Source organism: Protopterus annectens, chromosome 6.part0 (genome assembly GCF_019279795.1).
Source record: "Protopterus annectens isolate FY-2018-M chromosome 6.part0, PAN1.0, whole genome shotgun sequence".
In the NCBI taxonomy this organism is placed as follows: domain Eukaryota; kingdom Metazoa; phylum Chordata; order Ceratodontiformes; family Protopteridae; genus Protopterus; species Protopterus annectens.
Window position 1 is genome coordinate 257,482,767 of NC_056737.1, and position 21,388 is coordinate 257,504,154.

The 21,388-nt window shown below is 37.6% G+C and overlaps 1 protein-coding gene across 3 annotated transcripts in view; it reads right to left on the reverse strand.

Moving 5' to 3' along the window:
• Positions 1–320: 320 nt before the first annotated feature.
• Positions 321–21,388, reverse strand: part of PLEKHD1 (pleckstrin homology and coiled-coil domain containing D1) — a 532,907-nt gene continuing 511,839 nt past the window's right edge. Inside the window, exons 12-13 of one of the 3 annotated variants that reach the window (XM_044073999.1) lie at positions 19,608–19,757; positions 321–5,756 (exon numbers count right to left, since the gene is read on the reverse strand). In XM_044073999.1, the coding sequence (XP_043929934.1) occupies positions 5,602–5,756; positions 19,608–19,757 (305 nt within the window). In that variant the 3' untranslated portion in view covers positions 321–5,601. The remainder of the gene's footprint in view (positions 5,757–19,607; positions 19,758–21,388) is intronic. The other 2 variants (XM_044074001.1, XM_044074000.1) reach the window with 2 other exon arrangements.

Genomic DNA, 21,388 nt, shown 5'->3' on the forward strand with positions numbered 1-21,388 from the left:
TCTGGTGTGAAGTCTGGGATAAGTGTACACTTTGTCTGTGTACAGCTAAATTGTCTAAGGTATTTTTCCACTAAATGGGTAAGACTAAACAGGCAGAATTTTCTGTTGTCACGAGTGACTAAGCCTGGCTTTATCATTGAATTTACCCAGCCCCTGAAAATGCTGCTGGTTGTTGTATAAATCAAACCTTTTTCTATAAGATGTGATTTGTTCACAGACCATTAAATTAACCATAAACACGTACTGCTACTTTAATTAATTATATACTGATTAATAAAATGTGTCTGATTATGTACATGTGTCATATATCCCAGACAGGGTATCTATGTATATATTTATTTATTTCAAAAAATTACACTGTTACAAAGCTTTCTTCTTAGTACATTACAGCAGGTATGGAACCGGAAAAACAAAGATAAGACATATATGGTTGTAAGTAATACAAAATAAGTAAAACCTCACAAAGGTGAAATAACATCAGCTAAGACTTTGGTATTAGGAAGGAAATTAGCAGACTAAGAGAGCTTGAGAAGAAGTTGTTGCTGATGCTTGAAGGAGGCATCAGAGCACTATGTTGTGTACAAAGGGGTAGGAGAGAGATGGGAGCCAAAAATGGGCTTCAGAAGAGAGGTGATTATGTAAGGATGGGTACGTTGCAGAGGAGCAAAGCCCAGGCATGAAGCTGGACAGGGGAGGTATGAGGGTAAGAGATGAGTGGAGGCTTGGAGCAGATGACAGAGGGGGATGGAGGCTTGGAGCAGATGACAGAGGGGGATGGGCTTGGCCAAGCCTTTCGTGGCAGGTGCAGAACGTGGTACTGACAGTATGAGGGTCAGGGGACAGGAGTGTATATGGAGATTTATTTAATTAACCTTTGAAACCAACAGTTGTCTGTTGTGGCAAACAGTGGCATTTTTCAGGGGTATCTAGAGTAGTCTTGGCACAGCCAAATTACAAAACAGTATCAGAAAGCCACAGCTGGAAAGAGCCTGAGACAATAAAAACACCTCTGTGTAGGAATACAGCATAAGCCTAGGCCAAAGAAGATCAAACACTATACCAAAAAATACAGTTGTAATATTAATGGCTGAAGTTTAGTACGCAGACTTGAGGCAGTTAGAAGGGGCCAATAACCTGCATTCTTAAAGTGATCCCTATTTCAAGTCTGTTGAACATTATAAAGTCTGGTGCCAAATTAAGAAGAAAATATGCATCTCAGGAGATAGACTTTATAGAGTGGTGACTTGAGGATCCCAGAAAATTAGGTATCTCAAGCTACAGAGTTATAGAGAACAGGAGGGAAGGTGGAGTAAAGGATTCAGTGAGCCAGGAATACAGTATATTACTACAGCCTGCCAAAAGGATCACCAGCCACACAAGTTAAGTATAGAAAACTAATAGTAATGGGTTGTGATGCAAGCATTGAAGTGGCAATTATTTTCTAAAAAAAAAATCTAAGTGGTAGAAAGTGAAATCTGTGGCAATGGTGATAAGTAAATAAATAATAAAGTTGATGGAAAAGTGGAGTCCTTTTTCAATTTGGAGTTATGGGACAGATATGGTATGAGCTGAACAGTACACATATCTTACAGTAAAGGTGAATTAAAATGTCACAGGTCTGAGGCTTAAGGTGAGGTTCGGGCCATGGATGAACACTAGTTATTTAAATGTAGAAACATCATCAACTTGGTTTTCATTCAGGGTAGAAATAGTCATTGGACTTGTAAGATAAAAAATATTGGAGGGAAACATGTACCTAATAGACTGAGAAGCAGGTGGGACTGAAGCATTTTTCTCATCCAAGAAAATGAGATCATGCTGGTAGACTGATAAACTAAATTTGAAAAAAGTTAGACTGTCATTTTTGCACTATATCGGTGGCAGGGCCACGATTGTCTCAGTAAAGCAATTAGGAAAGGTATTAATGGAAAATGAGGAGAGGCCAAAAGCCAAGTATTATTGACCCCAATCTGAGAAATAATAGAGAGTTGTGAGATGATGGTCTGGTTACCCAGTCTGTCTTAAGAAGGACCGATTAAGTCAACAAATCAAGTGCCATAGTTAACTCCATGAAAATAGGTTCTACAAATCAGGCACCACCGATAAATTATCAGATATTGGTAGCAAGTATTTTAGTAAAATAGATGAAATTGTTATAACTAGATCTGAAGATACTTTGTTTGGAAGACTAACAGTTAAATAACTTGAGGAACCTGACAGTCTGGTTGATGTGTTCCATTTGTTTTGAAGAGGTGAGACCGCCCAGAGATAGGGTAATAACTGAACAAGCTACAAGAGAAGCTGACCTTCTGGGTTGGAAATTCACTTCAGTGACTTCCCAGGAAAGAGATCCATGGGCAAAGGAACAATTAAAGGGACAGCAGACACCAGAGGCAAAGACTGAGATCTCCAATTGTACTTTTGGGTAGAGCACATTTGAGCCTGAAATGTTGGTAAGCTTTCTGATGAAAGGAGAGTCTCTTCACCAAAGAGCAAATGGTTATCTTTTAGGAACTGGCAGAAAAGTGATGGTCATGAAGTGGTTGGGATTTGAGGTCAGAGATGCATTGAGCAGTGTGGGGTAAGAAAAGAGAGAAAGATAAAATGATTAGGATAGCTGGAGCAGTGGACAGAGCAAGGTGGGGGATTGGGTGTCTGGACAGAACAGCAAACTTCTGAATGAAAATGTCCACCATGACAATAATTCCAGAAGAGTATCAACCCTCTACCCATTTAAGTAAGTGGGTAGCAGGGCCATAGTTGTCTCAATAACTAGCTAATAATACTTTAGCAGGTTTTGAGCGGAGTGTGGGAAGAAGCTTGGAAGTACTCATTTTGATTGAAGCAATGTTACTTCTGCATACATGCATATAGATTCTGTATTCTTTCTACCTTTTGTAGTTAACTACATTTTTTGGCTAAATTGGATAAAACACAGTCTTTCAGGACAGTCTCTAATTCCTTGGAGATCCAAGGTATGGCTTTCTGCTCTGTACTTGTACATGAGGGAAGAGCTGGTTAAATTCAAAGAGGATGATTAGTAGAAAGAATGTGGTAATCTAGGTCCAGCACATGTGAGAGTTTTGGATCTGGCTGTAGTCAGTTTAAGCAAAGATTTCAGGATTGTAAGCAGACTCCATTAAATACTGACTGCATTCTGGTGAGATTGCTCTTTGGTGGACAGGGGGAAACTAAGAGGAAGTTATGCTTTTCCAGGTTCAGTTGGGTATAATCCTTTATAGAATACATGCCATCTTAGAAGAACACTCAGTGCTGGTGTTCCCACTCTATAGCTTTGCCATCTGTATTAGGTAGAACAGCACACTGCCAATAATATCATTTTTTTTTTTGCATATTAATGTTTGTGACTTTTTGTTTTGTTATATTGTCAGTATAGTTATGGGCACTATGAGATCTGTAGCTAAGCAGTCATTTTGCCTGCATACTCAGAAGTCTAAGGGTGACTAAAAGGGGAAGCGCATGTAGGTGTGAAGGACACTTTGAGAACAGAAGTTGGAGGATCAGTTCACTGCTATAAGGTTTCCATTGCTAATTATGATGCTGGGGATTAGAGTTTGATTAGCAGGTCCTGGATAGACTTCCAGGATGCTAACTTTCCTCACTTTCTATTTGAGGAAGGATGGGTAGTTGCTGCAAGAGCGTACTCCACACAGACACCTGATGAAAAGGAGCTTGTGGGACACTAGCCAACAGTGGAAGCAGAAATGCTATGTCATATATGCACTAATTGCTAAACTCACAAGTGAAAACGAGAATTCTGTGCTGACTACACACTAGCTTAAGTTGCTACAGAGATGTTATATCAATTCCACCCAGGAAGCAGTAATAAAGTTCCATCATCACAGTGGACTACAGATAATATTCTTTCAGTTTCAGTATCTGTATTGAAACACTGCAAAGAATCTGATACATAGGGTGTAGGGATGACAGATGGAATGCAAGATCATAGATGTAGGGCATAAAGTTAAAATCCCATGAGTACAGGATATAAAGTTTAATTGGGAGGAGGGAATGAAGAGGAATTAGCTATAAAACCTGATGTTAGGGAATTTATGCATTTGTGATGGTGGGGTACACATTCCAGGCTAAATATCTTGGAATCACCCTACAGTAGGGCACCACATTTAGCTAAATAAAATAGATGTAGTAGGAGAAGCAGGTGGTTATAAATTATGGCAGTTTGGGATTGTGAAGCAATGTTTCATACAATAGACCTGCTAATCAAACCTTAAACTCCCGTACTCTGGAGGGGTTATCCATTTTTATAAGCAAAGAATAAATAGGATTACTGAAGAGCATGCATAAAGAATACAGAGGTCAAATCAGTAACCTACTTAATGACATGTTTTCAGTATATATGGAGAGGGCAGCAGCCTGATGTGACATAGGACAGCATGTTGGAATGCAGTCTGCCAATGAGAGAGAATGATTGTTGCCAGAGAAATCATGCTTACTGTTCAGTTGCATTCTGCATTTGGGACGGACAGTACCACTTCAAGTATGAAGCCATCCAGGGTACAGACTGAAAATGGGTGACAGCACACCATTTCTGGCTGGTCATTCTTATATTTTTAAAATATTATTTCTCGTGGTGGTGAATAAGAACGAGACATTTTACAATTTTTTTGACAAACGTCATGCAACTATGGTCATAAGACTACAGATATAGCTGGCTATGTCACTTGCATAAATTTGAATTGAATAAGAGTAGATCATTCAGAAATATAAAAAAAAAAAAAAAACAGATGGAAATCAGAATGGAATCAACTGGGACCTCAGTCTGCAAGCACAGTGGAGATGCTAGAACAAATCCCATCTGTATTATCTATTGAGTAAAACGGACTTATGAAGAATAAAACTCTTTAGCCCAAAAGCTCATGGGGTACTTTAGCCAAATTGGATTTAGCACTGCCTAAAATGATGGAAAAAATTCTGCCTTTTACTTTGAGAGTTGCAGTATGATTTGCAAAAACAGTTTTAAATGAGGCAGGATCAAATCATTCGAGTACACTTTTTTTACAAGTACTTCTATTAAGTATTACTGAGAAGGCTAGTATGCTACTAAAGTCTTTTACTTGTTCTGTTAAAATCTGGAATTAGTTGATTAGCTGAGACAACAGTATACAGAATTATAGGGTACTGTGGTCATTAACATTCCTCTGTAAACATTTTATGTAACATTTTGCTACAGCCCTTCAGTATCCAAGAACACTAGTTGATGACATAAGTACTAATAAAAATACAAAAGATATCTTGATGAACCATTTGTAAAGTAAAATGCCTCTGGATTTGGATGACGAGGTGAGTGTTGTGGCGTTAACTTCCATGTTTAGAATATGGGAGTCCAAATTGTATCCATCCTTTGTCTGCATTTTAATATTTTAATTCTCGTACTACTAGATATAGTTTCATAAGATTATTCATATAAAATCAATAATGCTCTTTTAGGCTTCACTTGTGGAATATTAAACTTCAGCTGTGACAAGTTCTTACTAGAGCATCCTGATAGTTCTGACATGTCCTTAAATTCATGGATGTCCTGCTTACTGCTGCAATAACTACTGTGATGGGAATTAAGGTTCATTTTTCATCCTCCCACACGGAGTCTTTTCGAGTTAAAATCTGATAGATTCCTTCTCTGAAGTGACGATCTTTGCTGAGTTTTCTAGCCGTTTCCTTAAGTTCATTAATGTCTTCTTCATCAGGTATTGCAGCAAAGGAATGAGAGTGCCTTACTGAAACAAAGAACAAAAAATTAAAAATTGTTTAACCAGAGACCCATTGTTGGATATCTAGGCAGAACACACAACAGGTACAGCGCCGCGTGTGTGAGTGCAAAGCAAGATTGAAGCAGCCATTTAAAAATGAAATTCCAGACAAATATGTTTTTCATGCATCTTTGTACTGTTGTCTTCATCAAGGACAAAGCTTTCCAGAACAGATATATCTTGAAGGATATTTACTTTAAAGGGAATGTATTTCTTGCTTTGGTTATTGGTTTGAAATACTTTAATTGTGTAAAAATTTCTTGAAACGACTACACATTTTCAAAGGCAATTGAGCATAATGCTGAAAAAAGTCTTTGTTTTAGAGAGATTAACTCCTCCATTTCTAGGGGGGATTTGTGTTGCTATGGTGTCATTGCTTGCCCTTTAAAACAGTATGCATAGTACAAAGGAGCTTCAGTGAAGGCTGGGGAAAGCACCACAGTGCAGCACTAGGTCATATAATTTTCTTTCATTGAACAATGTTAAATATACATGAAGCAATGATGTCATGAAATAACTCTATGTGTCTGTGAAATGGCTGCTCCCACAAATCTGGTTTCAGTATATTTTGGTGGTGGTATGTACTCACACTCTTGTCATTTGCTTAATAGTGCTTAATAATTGTTGCACTAATAATAAAGACCTGGATACAAATTCTAATTAATGGCCCAATAGCTGACTTCTTATTCCTTACCAAAAAGAGTGAATGTTGGTGCCACATAGACTCAAATATAGATAAGAAGTTATCTGCAAACAAACAAACAAAACTTCCATACTTATAATAATAGATCTGGACTGGCAGTTCATTTGTTCCCATCTTCTAGACTAAGACCTGAAGGACTTAGTCTGGTATTTAAAACTTTCCCAGGCTAAAAAGTTTATCTTCTTTTATCCAGAATGCTGTGCAAATTAGGACCCTTCTCCAGATCTCCAAAAGCACGGTCAAGGTGGATCAACAATAATTTAAAGACAAATAAGTTAAACATTCCAGACCCATCAGGAGTGAGACACAAGGAAGGAGAGTGGATATGGTAGTAAAGATGGAACTGCCAGTCCAGATATGATGTTACATTAAGTACATAACTTTATACTTGAGATTGTAAGTTCTGCCTTCATCACCCTGAGGCTAGTGACCGAGGCTTGGAAGGATAGCAATGGATGGTCTGTACCTAGGGCACTCATCCAGCTTACAGTGTCATGCATAAGTATTTAATGATGCTTATGTAGAAACCACACAAATATCATCCAAAAAATGCACTCTTAAAGAAAACCTAGGAGACCACTACTGCTCCAGAAGAGTGACTCTTAGGTGCAGATAGCGCACATTTGTTGCATTTTTGATAACAGTACTAAATGTAAGGAGGAAGCCATTTTGATAAAGTCAGTTTGGAAACGTTTGGCAATCGTCTTCTTTTTGAAAAAACACAAAATCTTGAATAATATTTCTAACAGACTTTGTTCCACTGAGGCAGAATTTAAGTTGCCTTTGAACATCCATGCAATGCAAAAAATATTCACCTATCTTTGAATAGTTGGGAAAGAACAAAGGCGGGCTAATTGTTTGGTTTATGTTTGTTTTCATCTTAGGAATAAATTAAGTATTAGTTTGCATGGACACACAATGGAATATCAGTTAAGGAGGATTTGCTCATAAAGCACACGGCTCTGAAATTCATCTAGGTGATGTGATGGTAACAAGAAAAACTGTCTTCTAAGGCACAAATGTAAGGTCTGTCATAGCAGCTGGTTCTGAGGAGTTAAGAAGAAACTGGGAGAAATATTGATCAAGGAAAACAAACAAAAATGTTTTATAGATGCAGGGTAACACATTTAGCTTCTACTCATGTACACTGACTTGACATTTCTACTTAATTAGCAATAATGATTGCCATTGCATGCAATGCTGAAATGCACAGCTTCCCCATTTTGTTTTGTTTTTATTGCTATTCTTCTACTATTTACTGACTTAGGGACCAAACAGATGGTCTATAATCAGCAATAAATATACTTTATGTTTAACCTTTTTGAAATAACTATGTTTACACTGTTACATTAAATATTTCTCACAACTGTAAATCTTATAATTGTGAAAACAGTAATACATTCGGTTGTTCCCACTATAATTTTTATTTGACTTTATATGTTTGTTTGCTTGCTTGTATATTTTGAATGTCCTTATGTTTTCTACCATTGTCATATTAACTGTTAGAGCTTTTCTCTTTTGGATGCTGCTGAAAAGTGATAATTTTGACTCGCTAACCTACCCTAGATAACAAAAACAAACAAAATAACCAGCTGACTCACTAACTAAATACACACACATATGTAGCCGCCTGTACAATTCTATTGTTCGCATACTTATGATTTAGTAATATTATACATATCTACACTTTATCTGTATACATCTTCCAAACCCAACCTACTCTACAGTTTTACCTCAAACTATTGCTATATGTAACAAGTCAGTACTATGCTCTGCTGTTTTACTGACCTTTATTTGGTAGACCCACCCTAATTCTCACTACATTGATCTGTACTTATACCAGTCTGTGATATTTACACTAACTGCTAACTCTGGTTTCTCCCTTGCTCAACATTTTAGGTATTGTTGTTTAATCTATGCCTTCCCTTTATGTCTTTACCAAATATTTTTCCAGGTGAGGTTTACTGTTTTGTTTCTTACATTTTCTTCTGCTCTTTGTGGATTTCTAATTGCTTATTGTTTCACTCTATGCTATCAATAATATCATTTACATTTCTATTTTATTTATGTTTTTTCTTTTCAGTCTTGAATCTGCCTTTGTTTTATGTGGATGGGGAGTTTGAGAGACATATCTGTCCTTCCAAACCATACTGTTGATGGTGCAGAAGAGGTTTAGATGCCTAGGTTGGGTATTTCTGATGCCATTTGACTTGCTGATGTGCAGTAAATCCATCTGTATTGGGTGTGAGGATGCTTTGTATGCCAGACACAGGTCACTTGTTAATAGTCTGTAGGATATCGTGTATAGTGACAGGGCTTTGAGTTGGTTCATGTAGGACAATGTTGTTTAGGCCTTGATTCTTTTAGTAAGGTACCTCTATGGACATTCCAGTCATTGCATGTGTCTGGACACATAAGGGGAATTACATTCAATGACTGGTGTAAGGAGGGCTGAGTAAAGGGGGACAAAGATATCCCTAGATCTAAATATAATCCCTGTGTTTATAAGCTGTGCAGTATAGAAGGACTTTCTTAGAACAATGGACACATTTGTCAAAAGTGGGGCCACTGTAAATGTGAGTTTCCAAATCCTGAATAATTGGGTCATCTCTTAGGGATGTATTGCTAATGTGGTAATTTTCTGGACTAGACGATTTCCCAAATGATACAATAACGCATTTTTTGGCATTTACTTTCACCCCATGATTTTGGCACCAGTTATTTATTTGAGACAAACCTTCCTACTTCACAGTTGTCCTTTGGTATTGGCTTTTACTTCAGAAAAGTAGATGCCAAACAGATTCATGATTTTTATGGACTTGTCAGATGATAGTTCTTTCAGAACAGTGTGTGTTCTTTAAGGTTTAGATTAAAAAAAGATATCCAAAATTAGAATCCTGTAATTTTCTAATGTCAGTCTCACATTGTTTTTTAACTAATTGAATGCTTGCATACCCAATGTCAATGAGGCACAGGGCAGATGGCAGCATAACTTCATATTAGGAGAAAACACAAAGAATGACAGTGCACTGAGTATTTAATTTTAATATTCTAGAAAGTATTTATGGTACATAATTTATTCAAATCACAGCAGTCATTTTGTTTTAAATGCATTATATGAATAGCGTTATACATGAAGACTGAATACTGGTGTGTAATCAAAACAGATTTAAACATCAACATTAGCTCAAAGCTGTCATTATAGCACAGTATGCAAAAATAATCTGCATTCCAGTCCTTCTAATATAAATTATACTTATTTTATAGTATCTTATAACCACTTGGAAAAATTTCTGCATTGGTTTTGATAACATATCACAATATCTTGTTTAATCCATACTCATAATGTAAAAATATTTTTTTAACTCCAACAAGGCGTCTGTCTCAAGGAATACAAATATAAGCAGCACTGTGCTACACTTCAAATTGCTTAATACTCCCTTCTGCCAGTATGATGAATATACAAACACTGGTTAAGTTTCTGAGAATTTTGGAATATGCATACGTCTCTGCAGGTGCAAGATACCATATCAGTCTTTGTTTTGGATACACATGCCTTGAAATCCTATTTCAAAAATACTCCTTCTTGTTTATTTTAATATGAGAATCACTGCCAGAGGTTTTATCTCTCCTGCATGACAAATGTTCCTCCTCATTCTGAATCTGTGGATTAATCTCTCATCTAAATGCAAGTACTTGCTCAGAATTTATTGTAGTGTCCAAGAATTAATAACACATGTAACTATAAATCATAATGCATTGGGAGTACAGAAAGAAAATAAATGTTTATAAATTGCTGCAGATGTAAAGCTAACGTATCCATGTGTCATGCATTTGAACTGCCAATACATGTTTAAATTAGACACGTTTTACTCCAGCAGTAAAGTTTTTTTGAAATAAGAGAGTTCATTACATGTAACACCAAACTGGTGATTTATGTGGGAGTTTCCTCTTGCAGAACGTTCTTTACAGGCTAAATTTCTTAAAAACTTAAATAAATAGTGTCTGGCCTTTTGTAACTAAATAAAATATATAGCATAGCACTGTTACTTTTGTGTACACTGGGAGAGAAACTACTCAAAGCTTCGATGTTTGTCCATAAGTCTGCCACTGTTTCTTTTCTGACCATACTGTGACAAATCTATGAGTTACACATTAATATTATAAAAATGTAATTGTATTCAAGGATAAGGTCGCAGGGCTGTAGAATGTGAAATGTGCATATGTTACTGAAAACATGTACAAAACTTGTGCTTATTTTACTCTACAATATATAACAAGTATATAAGGTTTGCAATTGTGCTTGCAATTATGTTTTTAAGGGGTGTTCAGTGGTGACATGTGTACACATAATATATCTTTATCGTCTCACTCCATCCACCATAAAGCAGACTTCTCTACACTTGTTTTTAAACTATGGGATTCCCTCCCTCAGCAAAAGGAACTATAATCCTCCTTCCTCACCTTCAGAGCTTAACTTAAAAAAATTTTCCACATCAAATCAAATTGGACTTGCAACACAGCAGGCCACAATCACCCAAAGGCCTCTCAACTTCTGCACTTATTTTCACTCAGCAACTCCATCCATCAATCCATAACCCCTTTCTCCCATTTTTACACATGGGCTTGAGGTGTTACTTCAACATTTACAATCATCTAGAGCCAAGGTTTACACTGCCAGATGGATAGCCCTACTGCAGTAGTTCTACCATGCTACACACTCACACACACACTAACACCTATGCTTAATTGAGTGTCCAATCCAACTACTGCATGGTTTTAGAATGTGGTAGGAAACTGGAGTACCTGGTGGAAATCTACATGAACACAGGGAGCGAGGACATGCATACTCCGCACAGAAGGCACCCCAGCCAAGAATCGAACCGGGGAACCTCTTACTGTGAGGCAAAAATCCTATTCACTGTGCCATGCTCAGCAACTAACATCTCTTAGGCCCACCTCCCCTGCCCTGAGTTTCATTACCCCACAGATATCCTAGATAAAATGAGAGGTCAAGATAGAATGGAAATTATTTATGGCCTTAAGTGTCACATTTAATATGGAAATAAGAAATTGTAGTGTCTGTCTGGGTTGGGTAAGATAGGGAGTAACTAATGCTACTTGTATCACATGTTTTAGTATTTTTTAAAATTAGATTTAAAGGCTATATTATTGTTAATTATTCTTAGGTCAACAGACAATGTATTCTGTTTGAGTGACAAACAGGTGTATGGTGCCCTCTCTCCTATCGTTGTGTTGGCTTTCTTTTGGGCTTTGGTTGGTTAACTGGAGTTATTAAAGTGGATTACATCATTTGCACATGCTGTATATGCCTGATGAAGTAGGTCTGCTTAGTAATTTATGAGTGATTGAGAAATGGATATAACCAAGTTTGTTTTCCATGGTAATTAACTCAAGCTGTTTCAAAGTGTTACAGTAATATGTATGAGTAGGGTGACCAATTACAAACTTTGAGATTTAGTTGCATGTTGCAGATATTTTATATTGAGCTTTTCCCTATGGCAATTGTGCAGCAAAGGATCTTAAGTAACAATGAGGTTTCAGTAATTATTTGCCCCGATCTTGGAATCAGGTATCTTTTCTGATGTTCTTGATACTGCTGTCATTGTGAGATATATATATATATATATATATATATATATATATATATATATATATTTTTTTTTTTTTACATTTTACTACATGCTGTCAGTTTAGTGGGGTTCTTCTAGAACCAGTACTGTGCAAAGTTTATTAATTCACCAGTTAGGAGCCAGTGATGCAGGAGTGAGTTTAGCACAGCCTAAAGCCTTATACCAATGCAGTACCAACAGGAAGGTGACTGAGACATTACCTCCCTTATTGTAGATGTAAGCTTATTAACGGTTGTGCAGAAATTGCAGCTATTGTGAAAAAACATGCTGTGTCAAAAGGTAGATGTCACAGACTTGAATAAACTCTTGATACATAGCAAGACTAACTCTTTTGGCATGCGCATACATTTTCCAGGATAGCACAGTTTTATACGTTGCATTTACCCATAACAGTAGATGTTCAGATTCCTCACTGCTGCAGTAGCCTTTAGGAAAACAACAACCAGCCATCTTCACAAAGCTCAAGCTTCCCCACAAAACTTTCACTCTGACTACTGATTGGCTAGCTCCAGGAAGGGAAATCAGTAGTCAGAGTGAAGATTTCTTCAGGATTTTCTTGCTCATACAAAGAGAGAGAATAGCCTAACGTCCCTTAAACTAATAATAATAATAATAATAACAACAATAAAAGAAACATATAAAGCAGAAACACACAAAACTCTACTTCATATCCCAACTGCAGCTATATACAAGGGTAGGGGGGAATGGAGGCTGGGAGCAGCTGTTATGACAGTGAGGAATTCACTCATATACAGTTATGGGTAAATAGAGCTTAATAATTCCCACTGTTGCAAGTAGCCTTTAGACTATATGGGGTGATTACTAAAGCCTGTCCAACCTATGAGGAAGAAGGACACAGATCCAGGAGCCCCTGGAGAATGGTCTTAGGAATACTAGCCTGGACCTTAAAAAGGAATCTTATTTATAATGTTTTGTAAAATATGTTCAGTGGACCATAAAGCTGCTTCTGGAATGCTTCTAGTGACTACCTCTTTCCCATATATAGAATGTGCCTTGATACTGCCTGGAATGGATTTACCATGTTTGAAATAAAAAAGCAGTAGCTGATGGTAGCCACCTAGAAATTGTCTGTTTACACTCAGGGTGTCAACTTTTCTAAAGGGAGGAGTTCTGTCAAGATAGCACCTGAGATGCCTATGCATGTCTTAAGTATGCAGAATGATTTCTCTCTGTTTTTTTAGGTTATGAGTAGAAAACTGGGAGATTGATGGCTTAATTCAAAATCAACTTTAAAACCTCTCTGGGATGAATGAAGCTTTTTTTCTAAAGAGAAAATCTCAACACCCATCATAAGAGCCTGCAACTCAGATTCTCTTCTTGCAGATGTCAGAGCAATGATGAGTACTGTTTTCAAAGTCAAGAACCTTAAAACAGCTTGATGGGCAGGTTTAAAAGGTTACATAGTCAACTTTTCCATCACAAAGCTGAGATTCTAAGAAGGGAAAATTTGTTTACAAGGAGGTCTCAGGTGTAAAATTCATTTCAGAAACTGTTTTACCACAAATAGAGAAGACAAAGGAAGATCCATAGGCAGCCATGATAAAATAGCCGCAAGATGAAACTTTATAGAATAAGAGACGCCAGAGGAAAGTAACTCACAGAAATATTTGAGCACCAGTGGTACAAAATCCCTGATGGGTCCCTGGTTATTGGTTAGGTACCAGTTAGAAAATTGTTTCCACTTATTGGAAAGTTAGAAGTGGTGTAGGAGGGATACTGCATGTCCCCATGAAATAAGTGCCTAAAAGGTGTTAGAATTAAATCATTCAGGAAGTCAATTGAAGTTGATTGAGAGAGAGAGGTTTATCAAACTCCCCCTGTCTTGTATCAGTAGATCCAGTCTTTGAGGAAGTTTGTGGTGATTCCTCTCTGCCAATTCCATTAAAAGGGGCAACCAATTTTGCCTGGGCCAAAGGTGGGTCACCAAAATGATTTTTGGGGAATCCTTCTGAATCTTCAGAATTACTCTGGATATCTATGGAAAAGGTGTACAAACATAAAAGAACATTCCCTTCTAAGGGAGTGAAAATGCATCAGTTTTCTAGGATTGTTTACAAGGAACCCTGGAGCAAAATTTGTTCAGTTCTCTGTTTTGAAAGGAGGTAAACAGATCTATTTGAGATTTTACCCATGACTGGATATGTTCTGGGAAGACTCCCTAATTTAATTTCCATTCATGAGGGTTTGTCCTAGTCCTGCTCAGCCTGTCTGTCACTATTTTCTGCTCTGATGGAACATAAGATTCTTGGAGGGTTAAGGAGTGCTGAGGAGCTACCTCAAAAGACATCATAGCCAGCCTGCATAGAAGGTATGATTTTGTACCACCATGCTTATGTGCCACCTGACAGTGGCATTGTCTGTAGTCACTTGAAGAGGACCTAGTGACCACAGGTAATGGAGAAATGTCAAGGCATGGATCATGGCCAACATCTCCATTATATTGATGTGCTTTCTGATTCACTTCACCTTTACCCCCAGGGAAACTGCTCTCCACATACAATTTGAAGCATTTGTGGTGAAAAATTTGGTTTAGGGTCTGAGGAGAGAAAAGGAGACCTGGGTTCAGCTGAATTTGTTGTTTTCACCAATGAAGTCTCATTTTTAGACAGCTCAAAACAGGAATTTGATATTTTAGAGAATGTAAATGCTGGGCCTGCGTGTGTGTTTTTTTTAAAACCATTGCATCTTTCTCATATGCAACCTGGCTTAGCGAATCATGAGAAGAATAGAAGGCATGAACCCTAGGATCTTGGGAAATTCACTTGCAGAAGTCTGAGACTGATTAGATAAGGTCAGGAAACATTCCAGATAAAAATCCACCTTCTTTTGTGCCAAAAAGGCCTTTTGAACATAAACATTTTGAAGGCAACCAAAAAACACAATCCTGTGAGACAGAATCAAGGGAAAATATTGAAATATTTATCTGGAAGCCCAGATTAGTTAGAAGAGACAGAACCCATGTTAATGATTTTTCACATCTGAATAAAAACTCTGCTAAGGTAAAAAGTCATTTGAATAAGGAAAATGTAACTGCCATTAAGGCTGCAATAAACTAAGACTGGAACTAGGCATTTTGTGAACAGCCATGGAGCTGTAGGTAATCCAAACAGTAATGCAGAGAACTGATAATGTGACCAAGAAAAAGAGAACCTTATTTAGTTCCTGAAGTTGACAGCTATGTAAATGTGATAGTATCTTTCAAATCTAGTATTACCATGTAACTTATAGGAGGAACAAGGGGCAAAAGGTTCTCTAAGGTCAACATTTTGAGTTTTGGTACTTTCATAAGTTTAGAACTGAAAGATCTATTATTGGTCTCTAAGAGGCTTCTTTCTCTGGTACCAGAAACATTCTGGAATAGAAGCCTTTGCTGGTTTGAGTTCAAGTCACTGGTTCTATAACTCCCTGGGTTAGTAAAGACTGAAGAACCTGAGTAAAAAAATCTGTTTTGCAGGATGGGGAGGAATTCCTCTGAAAGGAGATTTTTATATCCAGTGCTATCTGTATCCCTCCTGCACCACTTCTAACACCCAAGGGTCTGAGACAATCTTTTGCCAAAAGGGGGAAGTTGAGGACCTGTTTATAGGACAGACTGAAGGAAATGTTGGTGAGAGAGAGGGGGAAAAAGCTGGCTCAGCTATTCTGAACTGTCTGTCCCTTTTTCTGAAAGGTCCCTTGTTTATTGTTATTACCCTCCAGCCATATCTTTTTTGTACCTTGTTTGTCAGAAAATGGCTGGTTTTGCTTATATGTTTTTATATGAAAGAGGGAGGCCTATAAGATTTATATTAGAGGACATGACAAATCTTAGAAACTCACTAAACCAATTTACTTCTTTCATTATATTGTCTGATAACCTGGGTAGCAGATGAGCCAAATTATATCTCCTTACCTAAAGCAGAATCTGAGATTTCAGACTTTACCTCATCAACGAACTTTTGATTGCGTAGACAAGATCACCTTCTCAACAAAGGAGCTGTAGCAGTGGCAGTAGACACAGTATCTGCACAATCATACACACTCTTCAAGACATGTCTGGATACCTGGTTGAAGGTAGAAACAGTTTAATTCAAAAAAGAACTTTCTTCTGTAGACAGAGTAGCAAGTTCCTGCAGACTATCGAAATAACAAAGAATAAACTTCCATATGTAGGCCTGGTAATTGAAAATTCCAAAGGCCAAAGTGGAAAAAGAAGGCGTTCTCTTACTTAGACTGTCTAACATTTTGGCTTAAAAAAATTGCCTTCTTTGTCATGTGATGAAGGGTTGGTGTTCAAAACCAATCTATTCCCAACAGATGCAGTGTATGTTGCAGTGTTCCAGCTGGGTAAGATTTAAGATGAGATAAAAGAAATGTATTAGTCAGAGGCACTTAATACACTTTGTCTGCTTTTTTTAGAACTGACGTCTGGGTATTAGGATGATATAGGCAACATTTAACACAACCTCCAATGCTGGCAGTGTAGAGAGATGGGTGAGAAATGAGGAATATCCATTTGTAACATGTCATAATATCTCCTCAGTTCAGGAGGGAGCCTATATTTGTTTCCATAAAAATACCACATTCAGCCTGGCTATAATCTTACTGAAAGAAAATTTCTCCACATGAAGAAACTTGGGCTTCAGAACCTGAAGGAAAATAAGCCCCAGCGATGTCAAAATCAGAATCATCAGGCCCATTTTCCTTGGAAATTTCTTTACAGCCCACCTATAATGGCTTCTGGACACTAGGATTAATAGCCTGTAAATACATGCTTCGCTAAGTAAGAAAATCATCGTTCTTAACTGTAATTACTTCTTGAGATAAACAATGTTTAATCTTTTTTTTTTCTTAATAGGAGAACCTTTGGAAAAACATTGATTTGAAGGAGGGATGTCTGCCTGGTCTAATGGTCTCTTTTCTCTGTTACCCTGTGAAGAATGTCTCAGAGTGTCTTATAGCACTAGAACAGATGGTTCTTCTATGCCTGAATTAGACTCTGGAACAGCTGAAGAGGATGTGAATGACCCCCAGTTTGTGGTGGCTGAAAGGACTACACCAGAGAAAACTAGAGAGGTAAGTGAGTGGTTCAAAGAACAACCAATGGCTACTGCAGGTTTACTCATTATTGGCTGAGGCATAGACTAAGCCCAAGTAGTTGGTATGGGCTCCTTGGTAAATGTTTTTTTTTTCTTTCTATTCAAAGCAGGAGTGGAATCAGTAGGACCAGAGTAAATATCCATGCTGAATCTGAGGAAGAAAAGCCAAAAGCAGTAATTTGCTAGAGCAAGAGATTTGGAAGGTAAGTTGTCACAAGCAGCACCCTTTCATTCACACTTCTTGCCCCAGTCTCTTTAAAAGTAAAAACACAAGCAGCACACAATTTTCCTGCCGCCACTCCTTTTACTAAAGTAAAAACACTGACTGCAAAAGAAAAAGTGCAGGCAGTTTGTCCTAAAGAGAGCATAAGCACTATATTGTAAAAGCACATCGCTTTCCATCTGAAAATAAATCTTTTAGTCACAATTTTAAAAGTTTACATAAGCAGAACATAAATTTAGTCACAATTAGCCAATAACTCACTAAATAACATACATGATTATAAATCCCTGTTAGGAAACTTCTGATATTGAGAAAAAAACGGGCTTTCTTAAAGAGGAAATACCACTTTTAGTCAGAAAATTAAATTAAATATTTTTTTTAAGGCAACAACTTCTCTGTTGAGGAGTTCCACAGTGGGGACTTATTTGACAGAAATGAAGTTCTTAGCCAATTCCTGCTTCTGTAAAGCTTGAAAGTCGTTCTCTTCAAGACAACAAGAAAGTACCAAAGAAATCTTCTGTCTGAAAGCTGATTTCAGTAGTTAAGAGTGAAGGTGTGTGTGTGTGTGTGTGTGTGTATGTGTGTGTGTGTGTGTGTGTGTGGGGGGGGGGGGGGCTTTGTGAAGCTGTCTGTTTTTTGTTTCCTGGTTAGGGAAATAACCCAAATAACCTAAAGGCTACTGCAGTAGTAGGAATGATGAATGTAGTATAGTTTTTCTTCTGTGATAGAAAATGGGGTCTAGACCAGGAAAGTAACCATAATATGCTTTTATACTAGACTGTAGCCAAAAGCTGCACCTGTGATCATATCTCTACATCTCCCAGATAAACCATAGATGCATTTTATGCATCTATCTATCTATCTATCTATCTATCTGTCTGTCTGTCTGTCTGTCTGTGTGTGTGTGTGCGTGTGCACGTGCAGAAGTTTGTGTGTACATGCACATACATGGCAACACCACACTACCTTGTTCTAGTTCTGTGATTGGGGAGCTCAGTTTCTGGGGTAACTTCAAGTAAATGTCTGAAAAGAGACATGAGCAGAGACTACAAGTCGCATGTTACAATGAGATCACCTCAATGGGAAAAATACTTATACCCTGCAGGTCAGATTTCAGGTGTTGTAGACATAACAAGACCAAAGCTTTCCAGTATAATTAAAAGATATCTGCTAAGATTACCATTGTTTTCACAGTTTATTCTTTGGATGTTTGCAGCTCTGTGACAAGTTTTAGTGAGATTAGAAAATATTTGAGCTGTATAAGAATATGCCTAGAGGCTGTTAGGAATCTGCAGAGGATTATTATTCCAAGTGATTTGGAATCTCTTAAATAATCTGAGTGATACAAGAACATGCCTAGAAGCTGTTAGGAATCAGCAGAGGATTACTATTCCAAGTGATCCAGAGTCTCTCAAAGAAGCTGAGTGATATGGGCTGATCACTAGGCTTATTAGAGAATGACTGTCAGAGAAATTCTCTCCTTTGGGATTTGTTGCAGCCCCTGCCTGGTATCACAAAAAAAATGAAGTTTAAATATAAGAAAAGATGCAGTAGCGGGTGTTTGAGATGGGGATTCTTCAGGGATCAGATATCAGAGACTTCATTTTTACCCTTCCCACAGGAAATCTCAGCATTAACTGACAGCTTTTGTTTTTGAACTTTACTGAAATAATATTTTTAGGGTTTGTTTTATATGTGGCACTGACACCAAGACTTTCCTTAGGATGGGGATACTGTATGTTGAAAATGACTCCACATTACAAGGATGCAGCATCTTGTAAACAAAAACACAGTCCAAAAGCTCAGTGTTAGCATAATGAATGTGATTTTCAGGTTAGATAGTGATATCAGCATTATAGTTCTGTTATATTTATCAGTTACACATCAATGTCAGAATTAATACATATAGTAAATTTTTTACAGATTGAAGAATACTGGAAACTTAAATAAGCAAACAGACAAATAAATCATAGGTGGGATGTAAATAATGGTAAGAGGGTCGTGCTATCTTCTCTACAAGGAGGTAGTGAGGGGGGCAGAAGCTGAACCTCTTCTATGAACTGAAGATGCTCAAAAAGAAAATTTAACAATATATTGTAAGTTCAGTAAGATTTGTAAGCAGATGGTAGAATTACTCACAGCGGTACAAGGAGAGACTGGATCTACGGCGATGGAAGCGACAGCTTTGTATCCTGCGTGCTGCTGCCCTGTGGAGATACACAGAGTTCTTCATTATTACTGGCAGCTTTGCATCAATTTCAGCCTTCCTGATGCACTCTTCGAAGAACACTACCAAAACCCCAGCCAGATATATGGTGCAGCATAGGGAGAGAGAGAGAGAGAGATAAAGATAACATCAGTATGAAGGCAAAAAGTGTTGTCATTGCTACAGAATTAAACTGAGCATATGTTCCCAATTATGACTTATATTGTCCTTCTCTGTGCCTCATTTTCTGTACTTCTGCCATTCTGTTCATTGGCAAATGAATAAGAAGTATGAAACTGATCTTACTAATTTCTTATATTCATTTTTTCCAGCATGTCCTGACTATTAATGAAAATATAATTTTTCCGTTGGTATTTAAGACTTCCCTAAAACATTGCATGTAAGAGGCATACAACTTTTTCTGTAGAGTCTTTTAATTCATACACATTTAAAAATGTTAATCAAGTGGGTTCCATTTGCTTACAGGTAGGAGCTTTAATTATGATTCTGGCAACCCAGGTTTCAGCTGTAAGCCTGTTTGGATGCCGGAGGAGATGACAGGAAGATATGATGATACCAAAGGTGTTTTCCCATCAAAGAGACATGCATAGGACCTTTGTTACTTTGGCCTGCCACCTATTGGAGTGCAATGGTAGTTCATCATATCGCCCCAATATGCAGTACATTTGGTGAGGAAATCAGAACATTAAAAAAATCCTCATGAGTCTTAGCAATATGGCGGCTTTACATCTTCCTGTTGCCCAGCTCTCACTCCTTCTTACTCACAAAATGTTACGTAAGACAGTACAAGTCACTCACGATGTCCGAAACATGAGGCAGTTCCTATCAGTGGGACTAGTGGTCAGCTGAAATAACGGGGCCAAACATATTAATTTCCACTGACACAGATGACATGTGTTAGCACAGGGGTACAGAGTTTGGCACTGCTACCTCATAGCAGACAGTCCTCTGGTTTGGTTGCCAGTTGGGGTGCCTCCTGTGCAGAAGTTCATGTCCTGTTTCCATACGAGGTTTTGCCAAGCTCTCTGGTTTTCCTCAGTACCACTAACATGCTGAAAGTTCCGTACTAAGCTTATGGCCAAAGGGACACCAACAAGCTTATCTCTGACACCTATTTGTATTGAAAGCAGATTCATTTCTAACAGTAAGAAGATTACTTCCATATACCCCAGGAATGAATTTATAGTCTGTCATCCAGTGATCAAATCTAGTTTTAAAAGAAGGGAGGGTGTTGCTTTTTTGATATATAGAAATACTTTTTTTTCTAATGCCAAAGGCAAGGAATGGGCTGGATTAGGTTAAAAATCTGTCATGCCTGCAGGTGTTAATTATATTGTGTTGGAGGTTGACATCTTTGGTATGAGTGTTAGACAGACCATTGGTTCTGTGAAGGTAGAGGAAGTCAGAAAGGGTAGGGAATTTCAGTGCTCAAAAGGCTTAAACAGTGACCTCAGTTGCACATGACTAAATTGGGGCAAGCTGAGTTTTGTATATAAAGTGAGTAATAATGAAGAACTAAAGCTATTGCCCTTTACATAATAATAACCTTTTATATCAAAAAGAAAGGACTAGGACTGCTAATAACAGCTGTCACTTGCTATGAACTGGAGTAATCTTCTGATCACTGTAAGACATTCTGAATTGTTAAATTCATTCAAAAGAATTCTAAATCTTTGGGTAGGACCACCAGCTG